Source organism: Strongylocentrotus purpuratus, unplaced genomic scaffold (assembly GCF_000002235.5).
Source record: "Strongylocentrotus purpuratus isolate Spur 01 unplaced genomic scaffold, Spur_5.0 spur5_scaffold_10, whole genome shotgun sequence".
NCBI classification, from domain to species: Eukaryota; Metazoa; Echinodermata; class Echinoidea; order Camarodonta; family Strongylocentrotidae; genus Strongylocentrotus; species Strongylocentrotus purpuratus.
Window position 1 is genome coordinate 5,404,924 of NW_022145595.1, and position 18,752 is coordinate 5,423,675.

Here is an 18,752-nt window from a genome sequence, read left to right on the forward strand (position 1 = left end):
CCTAGTTTACAAGATGAGAGATTTTAAAATGCTTACTTGTAGATGGTTCTTTAAAAAGTTGGGACAATTGGCCTTCTGCCTCCTCAGCTGCTGTTTTTCTTTACTAGAATATGTTGTTTGATGTAAAAAGGGCACACTTGTACTTTTATAAAACGACTTCTGTATATAGAGTAGGGACGTTTTATAGCATTTGATATTCTAAAAGGGGCACAGTTAGATCTTATAAACTTTGGGGCAATTTGCCTCCGCAGCTGCTGCCTTTCTTTGTGGTGGTGGAAATAGGGTACCTGTTGCACAGAGCTGCTCCAATTTTTTAAAACTATAGATATACGACAGCAAAAGCACACATTTTTTGATAGAGAAATGGGACATATAGATAAGAGTGGCACCTATTAAAGGGCAGTTGTATAGAAATGGAAAGGGAGGCTTATCAAATGTAACAAGGGGAACTATATTCATCATTATTTGAAAAGGGCATGTAAAAAGGAGAAGGGGCACATGTCAAGTAATGTTATCAGAGGTGAAAAGAAGTTCTTCTCATACTTTAAAAGGGATACCCAATAGAGATGAAAACAGGCACTAATAAGCTAGAAGGGGAAAGGGGGCACTTGTCAAAGTAAAAAAGAAGAAGAGTGTTATACGATTTGGCCTTTCTTTCCATGCTCCAATCTGGAATCTGCTACACCCCCCCCCCCCCCCCCCCCCCCCCCCCCCCCCATTCCCATCTTTTTTTGGGCAGTATTTAGGGGCTATAGATGAAGCACCCAGTGATAAATTATGGTAAAGAATAACTGTGACCGAAAAAGAAAGAACTTGAACTGACAAAATAAAATTGGTGTTGAAGCTGATTGCTGTGTTGTTGAAGTCTTGTGATGGCGCTCTGCAAACTAGTGTTTCTATATCACCGGCCGTGTGCATGCAATTTTCACACGCACCGTACATTGCTTTCAAATGTTTATGTCAATTCAAGATCACTACCGCTGCGCAGGGTCGAGCTGGAGCCGCTAGTTGGGAGGACAGGAAGCAATAAGCGAACCAAATTTGTCTTGTAAGTTCGTTTTCTTAATATTTTTTATGAGAAGAGAAGTGAGATGTGAAAGCTGCAAATCTGTGGTATGAATGTATTGAGCTATGAAATGAGGTAAGTGACCAGGCTTTGTGTTTGCTAAATGCAATCTCAGCACAAATCTGGTCATTCAGTCCCAGCCACTGAGTTACCTGTATGGCTGTAGTGTACTGATTGTATTCATTGAGTGATTTCAAGTTGGGTGTTTAAGGCTGGTGTTAGTGTTTAATACACACTAACACCAGCCTAAACACCGAAATGGAAATCAGCTGGTGTTACGGCTTTGACCTCTGAATATCGTCAACTTCTGGTAGCTAGTGTTATCGATTTTCCAAAATTGTCGTCTGCTGAACCGACCTTTGTGGCTGGTGTTAATATTTTACTAACTCCGGGAAGCTCCAACACCGGTCGCTCGAAATTGCTGAATATGCACGACTCGAACAAAGGTTGAGAAGGGCTCTCTGTTTGTTCGAGTCGTGCATATTCAGCAATTTCGAGCGATCGGCGCTCGATAGCATGAATATGCATACTTTCTGCGTACTGTCTCTTCGCCATTTTGAATCGACGCTGCGACATGGAAGAATCGTTTGTGTAGGGCTCTGAATATCCTTTTTTCCCATCAAAGACTTCTTCAAATTATGAATTCAAGTGATCATTGTTATGCCCTGAGGATTCGTGCACCCTATGATGTAAAAATTGTAAGTACTCCCTTAGACCGAAAGCTTCAGTCTCTATAATCGTCGGTTGTTCCACTGAGACTACGTCTGGCTCCACTAGACCTACGGTTATAGAGACTGAACGATCGACTATGCCAGCCTATGTTGAAGATATCACGGCTAGATTTTAGCCGCTAGGCCCCTCCCACAAACTTGACAAACTTGCCACGGCCGTATTGTTATGCCCCCAAAATCCCCCAAAATGTCATTTTACCTCGTCCATATCCAATTTTAAATTAGGCCTAGGCTATAATACATCGGTTCCACTTACTAATTTGATGGAAATAATCCGTTTAATGGTCCCTTTTAAGGAAATTATGGGTCAAAATCGACAGGATTGAATGAAGGAAAAACTGCGCCATCTACACGTTCGTAATGGCGTTATCACAGTTTTGTCCTTCATAATCATTTTGCCTTCGGCGTAGACTAGAAGGGATGAGATTGACGGCAGCGAGAGTTTAACACGGCTTGCAAGATTTTCAACATGGATGTCGATTTTGACCCATAATTTCCTTAAAAGGGACCATTAAACGGATTATTTCCATCAAAATAGTAAGTGGAACCGATGTATTATAGCCTAGGCCTAATTTAAAATTGGATATGGACGAGGTAAAATGACATTTTGGGGGATTTTGGGGGCATAACAATACGGCCGTGGCAAGTTTGTCATGTTTGTGGGAGGGGCCTAGCGGCTAAAATCTAGCCGTGATATCTTCAACATAGGCTGGCATAGGCGATCGTTCTGTCTCTATAACCGGAGGTCTAGTGGAGCCAGACGTAGTCTCAGTGGAACAACCGACGATTATAGAGACTGAAGCTTTTGGTCTAGTACTCCCTTTGCAGATTTAACAATAATGTTACCGAATCGGCTTTTTTAGAAGCCCCCACAACAAGTTTTACCGAAGCTCCGACGCCTGCGGCGCCGGTGTTGGAGCTTCCCGGAGTTAATATTTTACATACAAATGTCCTATTCACTAACACTAGCCCCTAGGGATTAAGCAAATGGGGATTTCCAGTTCGGTGTTAGTGTTGTACCCGCACACAGTCAACGCACGAACGATGCCAATTTATTGTCTGACGATCAAATACAAATGTGTGAAACAGGTAATTCATATATTCTTTTGTGTAAAATTAGTTATTTTATAAGACCAGAGAAATAGGTGTAAATTTATTCTGTACTTTTCATGATATCTTTAGTTTTGATGTACTATTTTTAAATCATCGTCGTGAAATCCAGTATGTGGTGACGTCACGGCTGGTGTTAAGCTATCGATTTTGATATCGGTATCGGGCTCTTAATTTCATCAGCAAATTCTCCGCTCGATTTAAGAGCTCTTGACTGCTCTAAACACTAACACTAACACTAACACCAAACTTAAAATCACTCATTGTCTAGTCGATTTTGTCCATTCAATTTGAGACACTCATAGCCAGAGGCGTCGGTGTGTGGGGATGTTACAGCACCCCCCTCCCCCACTCAAAATTTCTGTCGACAAAAAAGGAAAGGAGAAAATAAAAAGGAGAAGGGAAAATGAGAAAGAGTGGAAAAGAGGAAGGAAAACAAAAATCCTTCCACTTTACTTTGTGTGTGGGTGTGTGTAATTGGGTTTTACAGACGTGTATTGATCAGATATGATTATTTATGCCTGGGGATCAACTTTTAACGTCACCATCCGAAAGAGGTGACTCAGTTTTGAACTTGCGTCCTCTGCTGAATCAGTTTGTAACTTCCGTTGTTAGCTGGATTACAGGCGCACTCCACAACGCCCCATTCTTTCCCTTCTTTCCCTTTTAGCTGACAGAGGGGAACAAAAATTTTTAGTAGAAAGAAAATGCAAGTGAAAGAGGGAGAGGGATATGAGATTAATGAGAGAGATACAACTTCAAAAGATGAGGAAAGAATTAGGACAAGGTCAAGGAAAAAGAAAGAAACAGGAGAAAAGAATAAGCAAGAGGATGGAGAGAAAATATGTTGAGAGGCAAAGGCCAATAAAGTGAAAGAAATAAGGATTACAAGGAAAAAACGCCGCCCAAGTAAAATCATTTTAGAAAAGTATCATCTCCAATACTTGGGCAGCACCATACTAGTGTACCAGGTTGGGAGGGGGGGGGGGGGTTTGGGGTAGCTGCCCAAAAAAATGAACAGAAGTTATAGAAAAATAAAAAAGAAAGACAATGAATGGGAAAAGGAAATCAGGAAGTTAAAAAAGAAAAAAAAAAACTGCCATTCAAGTTCTTTTGACTTTTGTAAGCATTCCATTCGTTCTATGTAATTCAATTTATTAAAGAAATAAAGTCCATGCAATCTTTAAAGTTAGTATAGAAAAAGAAAGAGTTTTATGATTATGGAAGAACATCTATAGAAAGATCTAACTGCTAAATTTTCTTGATATCTCCTCTCCAGTAAACCTTAAACTCATAAGCCAACCAGCCCCCTTTTAAGCTTTTGCAATATCATGAAAAATACTTACATCACTTAGGGAAGATATTAGGGTATTGTACAAACAAACAAACAATATAGTATATATGGGAACATGATAACTTGGGGTAAAGCAGCATTTTTCAACCGGGGTGCCACTAGAGAAAATAAATAGAAATCCAATTTGAATAAATGTCAATTTTATGAAAACCCTTTGTATTTATTCCATTCGGAAATAACATTTTAAAGACAGTTAAATGTTTTTTCTTAACTTGCTTCACTCGGTCGCAACATTTAGAAACAGGATGATTTTAGACAGTGAAGTGCATGAATACCTCCATATTTGGGCAACGAGGTGCCAGAAGTGCTTGAAGACACTTACAGTGAAAAAAATACACGGGGGCTCGAGGCGATTCAGCCCCCGAAATGCCCAAAAGAGCCCCCGAAAATCAGAAAAGAGCCCCATAAATTTGCATAGAGTTCAATGCAAAACAAATTTTAGACTGTTCTTTTCATGCAGGCAATCTTGAAAAGTAGCCCCCCCCAAAATTAATATTAATTTTTCCCCTGGACACTTATATATATTTTTTGGATTGGGGTGACATAAAACTTTAATGTATAAAAGGTACCCTGGAGTAAAAAACAAACAAGGAAAAAATAATCAATGCGCTGTTTGCTTATAGTGTGCATTATTCAGGGAATAATTTCCAGCCAAAAATTTGCATAGCAAATCTGCTACACAAAATAATTTTTGCATAGCAGTTGGATGAACTTGTATAGCAATTTTTTTTTCATGTTATAAATTACAGTGCAAAAACAATGACGTCACAACATCTGGTCATGAATGCATACTTACTACATTTTATGTTATGTACATTGATTCTGGTGTAACTGTGGACTCACCTTTAGTCATCAAGTGGATATGGCCGCTTGTTGCTACCTTGGTATAGGTAGGGTTGCACATTTGGTTTGCGAGGTGTACAGAAGAAATTCTTAACAGCACATTGTGGATTAAAATCAGTGGAAGATGGTCCCTCGATGCTGATCCTCATGAGATGATCTAGAGTGCGAGCATTTAGTCTACATCTCCAGTCTGTCTTAATTCGGCGCATTGTACTAAATCCCCTCTCCACCTTGGCATTACTGATGGGAAAGGTGAGTAAGACCCTGATGAGAAGACCAAGGTTGGGGTACTTGCTTGTTGAAACCTTGACAAATGCTCTCCAAACATCAGAGCTTTGCAAGTCCATCAGACTTGAATTCCAGTATGACTTGAAGGAGTTCCATTCCATCTGGATGGACTCTGGCTGGACTTCCTGGAGCAACCCCTTGAAATGCTCAAACACTGTGTTAAGCTCCTTGTGACCAAACTGGTCAAGAGAAGGCTTGTCCCTTGGCCAGGCATTAGTGTCCAACACCTTGAATGCTTGGAAAAGCTGTGAATTAAAGTCAGAGAATCTTGCATCGACACACTCTCTGATCTTCTTAACATATATCTTTCTAGAGTTCTGAAAAGCAGTGAAAACATCGCTTCTCACGTTGATCAGCCTGACATTCTTGTATTCCACTTCGGCCTTGCCATCTTGAAAGGTGATGTCATGGAGGAACTTTGACAGTTCTGAGGCATCCTCTATGTCCTCGTGCTCTGATTCAAGGCTTTGCATGGAAGTGTGGAATGACTCGAGACTTGCCATGGCAAACATAAGGTCCACTGACTCTCCCTGGAGATTGCAGGAAAGGGCTGCCAAAGGCTGCAACATAACATAGAATAGCAGACAGTGCATCACAAACTTGAAGCTAGTCAAGACCTGCAGGTATCCACGAAATCTAGCGCCATCTGCTGCTGACGATTCACTGGCCATAGATTCAAGATGTGCAATGATGACTGGATATGACCGCAGAAGGGTGGCAAGTGCCCTGGACTTGTGCTGTAGCCATCTTGTCCCATGAGCCTTCTCTGGCTTAGTTACAACTTCCTCCATGACTTCTCCCAGAGTCCTTAACTCTCGCAGGCGTTTTGGGCTCTTCTGGTATACATAATACATGGACAGAAGCATTTCACTGATCTCATCCATGTACGTTTTCTCAAAGGCATTTTTTGCTGCCAGTTCCAATCTGTGATTCAGACAGTGCATTCCAATTAACCAGGGCATTTCATGATCTTTCCGTAGAAGAGCAATCAGACCTTTATTTACTCCCATGTTCACTGCAGCACCATCAGCACAAACGCAGACTAACTTTCCTTTCAGTGACATATCTGCATCAGCGAATATTTCATCCAGCCCATCTTTCAAGCCTTGTGCTGTAGCATGCTTAACATCAGTAATACAAAAGAAGTTTGACTGGACCTCACCAGTTTTATCATTCACAAAATGAACATACACAAGTTCTTGCTCCTTAACACTGGCATCTGTAGAACCATCAACCATGATGGAAAAATACTGGGCTTCCTTCAAAGCAGTGAGCATTTCACTCTTCATTGTATCACCGATGACACCAATAAACTCACTGCACTTTGCTTCATGTGTGTATGTGTTGCCTAATGGAACTCCATGTTTCTTCTCTAACTCGACGAAAACAGGGTACTTGGTAAAAGGCAGTTCTTCTTTTGCGATAGCATATGCAATGTCAAAGAGTTTACTTACTCGTTTCTCTTCCTCACTTGATGCTCCAGCTAACGCTTTCCCTATAGGCGTTGTCTTGAAGATTGCATCGAGCGTCAGTTTAGGCCTTGAAGAAAGAGCAATTGCTTTCTTATGCATTTCACTGCGAGAATGTTTCACAACATTGTCCTTTTTCAGGGCCGACCCCGTAACTCCATTGATAAATGCCTGGTTGAAATTACGTAGCGATCTCAGTTTCGCTTGATGTGCTACACACATCTTGCACCTAATGCAGTTTAATCTCCCAGCACTTTCTTCGTACTCGATCCATTCCCTTTTCTGGTCTAAATCCTTAATCCAACCTTCCACAGTAACTACACGAATTGACACCATGTTTTGAAAATGACAAAAATATCGGTCCAACAATAAATCCAGAGACGAGTCGAGTCTTAAATCCAAATAAATCCAGTAACTTTGAATCGTATCGAGGGTAAACAACAACACGTAGTATTAGCTCGCACATGAGCGCGATTGAGCCTGCCCTGGATATATAATTAGTTCACCACGTGCGTGCATTGTTGTCTGCATCGCAACAACACTCACGGCTAAAAGGTGACCGTAGACACTCATCGCCGATAGTGCGCCATGTAGGTGTGTGTAGCTTCACGGTTAGAAAGTGACTGTAGTACGCTAATATCGTTCAGTGCATGCAGGCTGCGCTGGCCTAGCCTGCTGTACATGCAATGTGTGGATTGGCGGTCTGTGTGTGAGTACAGTACACAGCTCGTGCATTGTTGATGCATGCACTGCATTGTATGTACATGTAGTTTGTGGATTGGCGGTCTGTGTATATGAATGTACGTTTCGCTTGCATCGCAGCAATTGCGATTCATGAAAAAAGATGCGTCGCAAATGGCTGAAAATACATCGCGAATTGCGATGCGATACCGGGAAAATTATTCCCTGTTATTGTATATATAGCTGAAAAGAAAGTAAGTCCAACCTGTGTTAGTGACCATCTGTACAAAGACCACTTTTTTTGTTTCCCTTGAAAATAGATTCTCATTGAAACATGTACTAAAGGAACCCATACTTAAAGGCCACCTGCCTATAAAGACCACTTTTCTTGTCTCCCTTGGGTAGTCTTTATAGACAGGTTTCACTGCATTACGCTTGCAGGCCTCACTTTTGCAAGTTTTGGAATTTGGAAGGAAATTGTTAATCATGAGTACAAAATGAGCCTGATGTCAAAATGATGCAAGATGAAACAAATGCTTTTTAATACAGGAAGTCACAATTTGGTATGAAAACCAAATTAGTGCCAGAATCTATTAAAAATGAAGCTAGCTCTTAATGAACACTTCCCTTACTTATTTTTGGTTGGGTCGAAATTAAGCCTTCCAATTTAGTCACAATGACCGGGCTAGTTGCAATTATGGAACAGACCTCAGAAACAATAGGGGTATGTACACGGCAAGCATAATCCTCAGATTTTCTCACATCCAGAGTTTTTTCAGAAGTAACTTAGCAAGTACCCGCTACCCATAAACACAACAAAAAACCTGCATCGGGAAACCCCCCTCTGGACTGTGATTTTTTAACCCCAACTGAAAATCCGCCAATTTTTGCATTGTAAACGCTTGTTCACAGGTGAATTTTTCTGGTTGTTGGTCATGTGACTCCTCATTTCCAAACTATCGCATAATAATAGTCCGTTCTTGTATAGCGCATAATACGTAGTCTCTATGCGATACTCACATTTAAACAAAACACAGGGTTGGCAAACACCAACTTCTTTTAATGGGTTTTTCTGGTAGTGAAAATGGTACATGTAGTTAGAAAAAGCTATGGTTTTTCATATTGGTTTGTCTGCAATGTGAATAAGCTAACATGGGAAATGACCCTTTCATTATTGGCTTGTGAACTAGCTCAAGGATGATATGTAATCCTACCCCATGCTCCCCCTCCCCTTCCCCCAACTCAATCTATTTCCTATCCACCTCAGAGTGACAATTTGTGTGGGAAGCTCCTTCCCCCCCCCCCCCTTATTGTTTCACTTTCTTTTTTGGGGGGGGGAAGGGGGGGAGGGGCCCGTGTTGTTTTTAATGATTCTTTGATCTCTGAAATTAGTGTTAATGGCATACATGTTTGACATATTTTAACATTCATTGGTTGTGTAAAGGTAAGTTACATTGGAGTTGGGCGTGACAAACAAAATGGGTTCCTTGTGAGCCTAGTTATATGTAAGCACGTATGGGCATGTTGAGTAGTGTGCTCACAAGTAGCTTATATGTGAATTTTAAAAGCGTGCATACATTTAAACTTGCAAATCTCTTTTCAGATGTAATAATTGAAGCTTGTATTTTAATGTAGTACTACCTCTTGGAACTACTACCATACAAAATAAATTAGTTTTGGTGATTGGTACGCTTTTACTTGTATATTTTCACACAGTAGCCTGTATACATTTAAAGATAAAGTTGAGTTCTGGTCATGCGATTGCATTGTGAAAGAAAAGGTGTGGAATAGATCAGAAAAAGTTGATCATGTAGCATGTAAGTATTGGTGTGTACTGCAAGGTTCTGGGGTCATCAAAATCATAACAAATTTGGCCCAGTCTTGGTAAAGTTACAAGCACTGTACACAGAAACATGAATATGGGACTACACGACACGTGCGCGATGCGTGCACAATATCTATCAGGTCCAAATTAAGGCTGCGACGGGTAGTCGAATGCTCGAGTACCCGCACGGTTGACAACTACTCGGGTACGATTTCTTGTACCCGAATATTCGGCCGCAAAAAAAAAAAAAATTAAAAAAAAAAAAAAATTAAATAAAAAAATGTCCAGGCCGACGCTTACCGGTACCCGTGCCAGGGAGAGCGGCGTCCGCTGGCATGGTACCGTCGGTAAAAATGTTTCCCAACTCAAGCACTGTCAAACTCACCTTTCAGAAACTGGGACCAAATGTCCAGATTTCTGTTTGGACTTGGAGGAAAATGGATTATTCTGCCATCTTTGGTTTTTAAAACAGCATTGTTTACTGTTATTATTCTTATTAAATCGGCGCCTTCAACTGCAACTCAAAAGTAAAGTTGCATACGTTTTCAGTGAGGGACCTGAGAAACTGCCGAGTGGTATGGTAGTGGCAAAAAAAGAAAAAAAAGAAAAAAAATCCAAAAATCCAAAAAATTTAAAAAATTCAAAAAAATTCAAAAAAATTCAAAAAAATTCAAAAAAATTATAAAAAAACATGGCGTCCGATTATTAGAGTATTCGCCTGTGAGCCTGGGAGTGTACTCGGGTACCTCATTACACTGTTGTGCACAGCCCTAGTCCAAATAGATATAATAATTTACCAAATAAATCAATTAGTAGGCGGTTTCTCTGCAAAATTTGAATCATCAAGTATTAGTCAAAACATATTCTTTCACATGATTGGTACATGTAATAAGAGCTTCCATTTCATTTTTGAGAGGGGGGGGGGGGGGGTTTCCAAAACTGATCTTTACCTTTAATCCACCTTGTAGAACGTGGAGGTGTGCTAGACAGTGCAATGCCTTATATGGAAGGTGGATCTTCAGTGTGGTGACTTCAATCAAGCTGTAGCAGCTGTCTGAGGAGAACTAGAGCATGTTGTAATAGATCAGTTCACGTTTGGCACATTTCCCAAATGACCCCGAATATCCACAGATCTTCAAAACATGAAGAGGTCCCACTTTGTTCATTTTGAAATTATCACTCCTACAGTGATGGAGGTGCTACATAAATAGCCTTTGTTTCTCCCTTTTCAAAGAATACTTCCACCTGTGTATCATGGAGTGCAATGCTTGTGCATAAATGAATAATGATTACATAACTTTCATGAGCACGTATCCAGTATTTTGTCTCTGTGTATTTCACAATTTGGTCTGCGATGACCTTTATCTGCTGATGCTCAGACTGCAACTATGAACTGGCTTATCGTAACCGTTTGCAAATGACATTCATGTACTTAAAAGGTACAATGATATATATATTATTTTTTTTTTTGGGGGGGGGGGGGGAGGGGAGTTAGGGGGTTGGGACTTAAGTGCTAAATCAATGCATAGATAAAAAGATTTAACAAAGAAATAGCTTACAGAGAATTCAGTTTTTCTGGGGGAAAAGGATATGAAGTCTTTTGAAAAAATTACAGAGAGTATGTTATTTAAACTTTTATTTTAGAGTGGTTGCAAATAATGAGGTTAGAGCTGCTTCTCTGTAATTTAAGTATGGTAAGTACAATGCAAGCATGCAAACAGTAATTTTGCTCTTTTCGGTAATAAAACAAAAATATTCTTGTCAAAAAGTTCATAGAAAATAATTGTTGAGAAATTACTTGCACAAAAGGGCTTTAACTTCAGCGCAGTTTTAGAGGTTGTGAGTGCGTGTTTGCAATGTTAACCTGACGTCACGATGACTAAAATATTCATGTCCAACAGTCCAAGGCAGTGCGCACAGTACAGACAAAACTGATACACGTATGCACATACTTATGTGGCAACTGTCAACCAATCACAAGATAGCATTTGCGTAGTTCATTGCACTATTCTAGCCCTGATCTGTATGTTTAATCAGTGCCCTTGAACATGGATTCAACATTTGATTGAATACCCCCCCCCCCCCCCCCCCCCCAAAAAAAAAAAAAAAAAAAAAAAAAAAAAAGAAAAAAAAAAAAAAAAAAAAAAAAAGTGCGCTCTCAAGTTCCAGACAGACACATTATTGACTATTTTTGCCTGGATGATGCTGTACTTTCCCTGAGAGGAAGGCCTTTCTGAATCACTGTTTCAGGCTTTCAGCCTTGTTCACTGGTACCCTTGGGGAGGACTTAAAGACAAGATCGCATGTTTACATTGCACTTAGTGGAATTACCTGTCGCTCTGTACTCTTACCAATATTGCATGTAGCGAATCTTATGTCTAGAAAGTGTTGACTACCAGACAGTTCTTTGAGTCACTTGTGTAGTGCTAACTTGTCCCTTTGTCATAGACCTAAAGGCATTGTTTAACCATGCCAAATCTGAGATGCATGGCTGTACGTGTTATCAGCGTCTGTGACAAAAATTGTGCTTCAAAATGATCATGAAGTGCCTCAAAAAAGTAAAAAAATCTTTGAATAACCGGTTGTACCATAATCGCTTTCCCCTATAGACTGTAGTATTATAAAATAGGAAAGCGGTTTTTGAAATTTCTAATTCCAATCATAAATATCTTGATAATCAGACGGGCGATCGGCTTGAAAAAGTCATTGGGTTCCTGACTGACCTTAAGGTTTATAATTATCATTGCAGCATGAGCTATATCCAGGATTTTGTTTCAGAATCTGAGACAAAGATAAACAATCCCTTTAACATTCATGCAGAATCAAGAAAATATTGAATCACAGCGTTGGTCATGTTCAATGATGACTATAGTCCCTTCAGAAGAGACTTGACATGTCACGTAGAAATCAAGTGAATTTTAGCTCCCTGATATTATCTTATTGAATGTTCTGGCTAGATAATAAAAGCCTTTCCCAAGAGATTGACTAGTCTAGCCCTCATCATCTTCCCTGAAGAGTGGACTTGGCATTCATGTCAAAAGAAAGAAAATTGTCGCTTCCAGGGGCCTACACCTTTAATGCTTGCAAAGGACAGACTCAACTTTCACAAATATACAGACAAAGTTCTATAGATTTTTTAATCAGATTGTAAAGTAGGTGAATTTGAATACAATAGAATTGTAACCGTAACACTTGATTTTATCCCGCAGTACAATATTTTGAAAAATCTAGACTTTGTTGATGACTCTCTTTTATAAATATCTGACTTGTAGAATTTAATGTAACCAAACAGTTCTGCCAAGTATGACAAGCTGGTTTGACGAATCATCCTCCACCCAAACAAACAGAATATTACAAAACCAGAAACTTCTCTGAAATATACACCTGTATGTGAATTTGTTAGTGGTTTAGAACTTTAGATTCATGAAAGACTCATACTGCATGACTGCAAAATAATTAAATTGCAACTAGTGGTGTAGTCAAACGTTTAACCGTCCGGTATCCGATCGCCCATGGCGGATTCCGTTTTCAATTGGACGGTTTCGTTTTCCCGTTTTTAAATTTTTTAAAATAATTTTTAAATTTTTTTTTTTAATTTTTTTAAAAATTTTTTGTATTATTTTTTTATAAAAGTTAAGCCCCTCCACCTGGCACTATGCCTGGCAATGTCTCCCAGCTCAGTTATCGGTGTGATGACTTACCACTTGGAAACTAGAACAACACTCCAATTTGTCTGTCATCTTGGTTTGAAAGTTTGAAAGATCTCAATATATATTCATCCAAGTTTAACACATGGTGTACCACAAGGTTCTATCCTAGGTCCTCTACTGTTTTTAATTTACATTAATGATCTTACACATTATTCTAAAAACGACATTGTTACTATTATTTGTGACTAGTTCACAAGCACAAATCGGCGCCTTCAGTTAAATCACCTCGCAGTCCTTCCCGCTTTTTCACACGGCCAAAAAAACAAACAAAAAAAACACGATTTTTTTTTTTTTTTTTTTTAATTAAAAATAAAAAATAAATTGTTTAACCGAAAACCGTCCGGTTTTGACTGGCGGTTAAACAGAATTGGAGATATCCGTGATGTTACAGCACTAATTGCAACCAACACAGATGAAATACCATCTGCAAGAGTTTCTAGCCCTGAAAATCCCTCTCATTTACAAATTTCAAAAGTGTGGAGAAAGTTTTTTAGTTTCACAGATGTCTTCTTAAATTCATACCAGGAAAATGTTACAACACTCAAAGGAGTACCCAATACATGTAGCTTACTTTTATTAAAGAAGCATTTAACTATTCATGTTCTATGCCATGGATCACTGGTGTATCCATGTCTGTGCAAATCTGCTTTACAGTCTGAACGATTTAAATCGTTTATTAGCTGACATGTCAAAGCTGCATGACCTTTGCATTGTGTACAAGGTCGGGTCATGTGGAGAGCTAATCTTCCACTTGTCCATGATGGTAAACGATTTTGAACGGTTTAAAGGTAGTCTTAAAGGCATCGTTTAACAATGTTGAATCTGATATGCATGGCCCTACGTGTAATTAGTGTCTGTGATATGGTGTAATATTGAAGCCCTAAAAAAACTGTGCATCAAAATGATCATGAAGTGCCCCAAAAAAGTAAAAAATCTTTGAGTGACCGGTTTTACCATACTCATTTTCCCCAATAGACTGTAGTGTTATAAAAACCGTAAATGAAATCTCGACTTCCAATCATAAATATCTTGATAATCAGACAGGCAATCTGCTTGTAAAAGTCATGGGATTCCTGACTGACCTAAAGGTTTATAATTATGATTGCAGCATGAGCTATATCCAGGATTTTGTTTCAGAATCTGAGAGTGAGAAAAAGTTACCCAATCCCTTTAAACGTATGTTACTGAGTCACTTTCATAGTGATCATAATGGTAAAACCATTACAAAATATTTACAAAATTTTCCTTTTTGGAGTCCAGACATCTGAAGATATTTGATTGAAAATGGTTGAAGAGAGGGTTGAGTTCTAATCTGATAAGGGATCTGATCAGATTCTTTCAAATTTGGTTTTTATATGAAAAGTTTCTTTCTAGTTTTGGTTCAAAGTCATATGTCAACCTCAAATATAATGTTGATTGTGCATAATTTACTTAAAAGCCAAGGAATGGTATACAATGTGTGAATGTTGCATAGCGATGAAACATGCAGGGAAATGCCGATGTTGGCATTGTCTCAAATTGACAGTTTGTTGATGTCAACTTAAAGATACACATTGCTTTTTTCTACAGAAAAACATTTTATTGTACAAAAACTTTTTTTTATATCTGTTTATCTACCGGTAGTTCAGATGTCGTAGATATTTTACAGGGCTTTGCTTTGTTAGCAACCCATAATTGTATCCCCCGGCAGTATGCCGGTGGGGTACTTTGGATTCAGCAGCGTTACGCCGCCGCCGCCGCCGCGTCATATTCTTGTGTGCGCTCTCACTGCCACATTTCTTGATGGATTTCTTTCAAATTTTGTATGGAGGTGTATCCTGGTATAATCTACATACCTATAACTTTTGGTGATGCTGCCCCCAGTGTTCCGTCTTCTATTGGGTACAAGGCCATATTTCTGTGGATGGTTTGTGTGCGCTCTATAGGCCACATTTTTAAAGGGATTTTGTTCAAATTTTGAACGAAGGTGTATCTTGGTATAATCTACAAGCCTATAGATTTTAGTGATGCTGCCTCCAATGTTCCGTCTTTTATAGGGTCAAAGGTCATATTTTGATAGATGTCTTGTGTGCACTCTAGTGTGCGCTCTAACTGCCACATTTCTTGATGGATTTCTTTCAAATTTTGTATGGAGGTGTATCCTGGTATAATCTACATACCTATAACTTTTGGTGATGCTGCCCCCAGTGTTCCATCTTCTATAGGGTACAAGGCCATATTTCTGTGGATGGTTTGTGTGCGCTCTATAGGCCACATTTTTAAAGGGATTTTGTTCAAATTTTGAACGAAGGTGTATCTTGGTATAGTCTACAAGCCTATAGATTTTAGTGATGCCGCCTCTAATGTTCCGTCTTTTATAGGGTCAAAGGTTATATTTTGATAGATGTCTTGTGTGCACTCTAGTGTGCGCTCTAACTGCCACATTTCTTGACGGATTTCTTTCAAATTTTGTATGGAGGTGTATCCTGGTATAATCTACATACCTATAACTTTTGGTGATGCTGCCCCCAGTGTTCCGCCTTCTATAGGGTACAAGGCCATATTTTTGTTTGTGTGCGCTCTATAGGCCACATTTCTAAAGGGATTTTGTTCAAATTTTGAACAAAGGTGTATCTTGGTATAATCTACAAGCCTATAGATTTTAGTGATGCTGCTTGTATTAAGGTTCATTATAGTTTACTCTAGACCTCCACAAATTTGGTGCTGCTACCCCCCAGTATTCCATCTCTTATAGCCTAGGGTCAAAGGTCATATTTAAAGGAATATCTTGTGTCGCTATGCAAATCACATTTCTTTCAAATTTTCTATAAATATGCATCATAATCTGATCTACACACCTATTGTTTTGGTGATGCTGCTCCTAGTCTTGACAATAGTCTGAGCCACTTGTGGCAATCTCTACGTCATCCTTTTGTTTCACAAAGAGGAGAGGGAATCTTTGTCCCTCCTTCCACATAAGGATAACACAAAATCGCTGCCACTGCCGGGGGATACATTCGCATTGCGCGGCAATACAGATTGCGATATTTCTAGTTTCATCTAAGAAACGTCGGTGTTTCAAGAAAAGGTTGAGATCTGGTTTAGGTAAAAATTAATTTGTGAGCTTTCTCATTGTCTTTATATCAGTTTGGAAGTTCATGTATGTCATGGAAATAAAAAAAGTCCTCTGAAAACGATTGCTCTCCAAATGGCCTCATACTTGAATTATGAAGACAAAAAGCTAAGGTGTAATGACCAAACATCGATGCCAATCATGCCATATGTTATTATGTGTGCGTAGTTATGTGACTTTTACTAACAAGATAGACTCAAATTCTTATAATTTTGATGATTAAAAAACATTATGGTACACGTTTGTTGTAACAATTTGTATGTATGTTCCCTTTCCCAATTGCTCCATATTTTTGTCACCATGTAATCACATGGCTCCAGTACTCAACTTTATCTCTAAATGTTTATTTGAACTACCGGTACCAACAATTGAAAGGTCATCATCGGTTCAGATAATGAAAGTACAATATTTAACTAATAATAAAAAACAAAATTTGTTACCATTGCAAATACAAGTTGTACTGCATGTAGTTGTACATGTAGTTATGATAATTTCCTGCCTTGTAAGGGATATCAGAATTAGGGATGTTGCAGAAGGAAAAAAATAGCATCCTGTTATGATAATTTAGTTTAGTCCCACTCAACACTGACACTCGTACAAAGATCTTGATCAGCTGTAATTTACTGGAGTCAGAGGTCAAAGCCAGGTCAAAGCCAGGTCACATTGAGTTGAAATTAACAGCAATATGTGATTGAAGATTTAGGGATTGTTATTGAATTTGGCGCAACTTGAAGAAGAAAAAATCTGCAGGTCAACATGTACAAGGTATGTACAGGACCTGCAGGTTTGAAAATGTATGAATAGAATATTTAACAGCTATAATGGGCAAGTTATGCTTCCATTTGGACTGAAATGAGAGTGTATTTTTATGAAAAGAGTGAGCTGCCAATTCATGTTGTTAAGGAGGCAATTTGTAATGAAATGATTTTTTTCATCAAAACACAACAAAATATAACCTAGGGAATGTCCAGACACATCAAATTGTTGACAGTCTGGGTTGTAGACTTCCCATGGGATTGGGATAGAGGTCAAAGGTCAAAGGCCATTGTGATGGTTTCTGGGTTTCTTCTGCAGAGTGCAGGGAGGACTGATGTACATGTACTGCAGATCAAATGGTATATTGCCCGACACTTAAAAAAAGGAGATGTTTCCTTTTAAGCTATTTATAGTCATACATGTATATATTTCTATTATCAGAGCATTTGAATAGGAATCCTTTTCAGGAGGCATTTCTATTATGATATTCATCCACAGAAGAATAAATAAATTAGAAAGCTCTCAAATTTATTTTTATCACCTTCACCAGGGCTCAACGTCTTGACCCCTAAAATTTTGAAATGTTGTGGAATCTTTTTCAGGAGACATTTTTATAGTAATAATAATATTCTTCAACAGAAGAATTTTTAAAAAACTTGAAGAAAACTAAAAAAAAAAAATTCTCCACTTTACCAGGGTTCAACACAAATAGGCATCCTGGACACATGGGCACCAAAATCCAAGTCGGACCCCAAATTTTGAAATTTTTACATACCGGTAGGGGCTCATGCATACAGATTGTAAAAAAAATCTAGACCACGATAAAATTTTTGTCTCGCCTGCGTAGCAAAAAGCGAGATATAGGCGCCGCTTTTCCGGTGACAGCGACGGCGGCGACGGCGGCGGCGTCAACATCAAAAACTTAACCTAAGGTTAAGTTTTTGAATTTTTGATATAATTTTGAAGCTATAAGTTCTTAGTCAATGAAACTTGGACTATAGTTATAGTATAGGTTATCAAGTCTCCCCAATCATGTGAGTAGAATTTCAGGTCACTAAGTTAAGGTCAAAGGTCATTTAAGGTCAACAAACTTAGACTTTGTTGTGGCATCAACATCAAGATTTTCAAAATGCTTCTTCTTCGTTATTTTTCAACCGATTTTGATTCTGACTGTTTCATATGATAGGGCTAGGAGGGGGATTTAAAATTTCTACACAGAATCCTGAAATTCATTATCTATGCTAATTTATGCAAATTTATTCGAAATCACAAAAAAGGCTTCTTCTCCTTCATTACTCTACCGATTTTGATTTGGTTTGCTTTATATCGTAGAGCTAACTTTGGTACACTAAACTTCTACACAGAATTTTGAAATTGTTCTCCATTAATTAATTATGGTAATTAATGCAAATTTATTCCAAAAATAACAAAAATTGCTTCTTTTCCCTCATTTCTTGACTGATTTTAATTTGGTTTGCCTTATCTGGTAGAGCTAAATTTGGAACACTAAACTTCTACACAGAATTGTGAGATTTTGCTTCATTGATTATTTATGGTACTTTATGCAAATGAAATGAAATTATGTCCCTTCCAGGGCATCAAATTTTTATTTTTTGACCAGTTCAAAAGTGTACCACGTACAATTTAAGATATTTGTTGTTGCGAGATGCGGATGAGCGCTACATCATTGACGTTCTGGTTTATCATATTGAATTGCGTTATGCAGGCGAGACCGCCGAGAGCATTTCCCTTGTTAAATGTAGTAGTGTGGAGCCCTGCCTTTACAGAACCCACCATCTCTTGAAAT

The 18,752-nt window shown here is 38.6% G+C and overlaps 2 protein-coding genes across 2 annotated transcripts in view; one reads left to right on the forward strand and one right to left on the reverse strand.

Moving 5' to 3' along the window:
- The first annotated feature begins 959 nt into the window (after positions 1 to 959).
- Positions 960 to 18,752, forward strand: part of LOC579124 (chondroitin sulfate N-acetylgalactosaminyltransferase 1) — a 47,665-nt gene continuing 29,872 nt past the window's right edge. Inside the window, exon 1 of the mRNA XM_003723354.3 lies at positions 960 to 1,048. The gene's annotated coding sequence lies outside the window, so the exon portion shown is untranslated. The remainder of the gene's footprint in view (positions 1,049 to 18,752) is intronic.
- Positions 5,107 to 7,083, reverse strand: LOC105441768 (zinc finger protein 862-like). Its single transcript, XM_011673212.2, has one exon. The coding sequence runs from the start codon at positions 7,081 to 7,083 to the stop codon at positions 5,107 to 5,109; it is 1,977 nt and encodes a 658-aa protein (XP_011671514.2).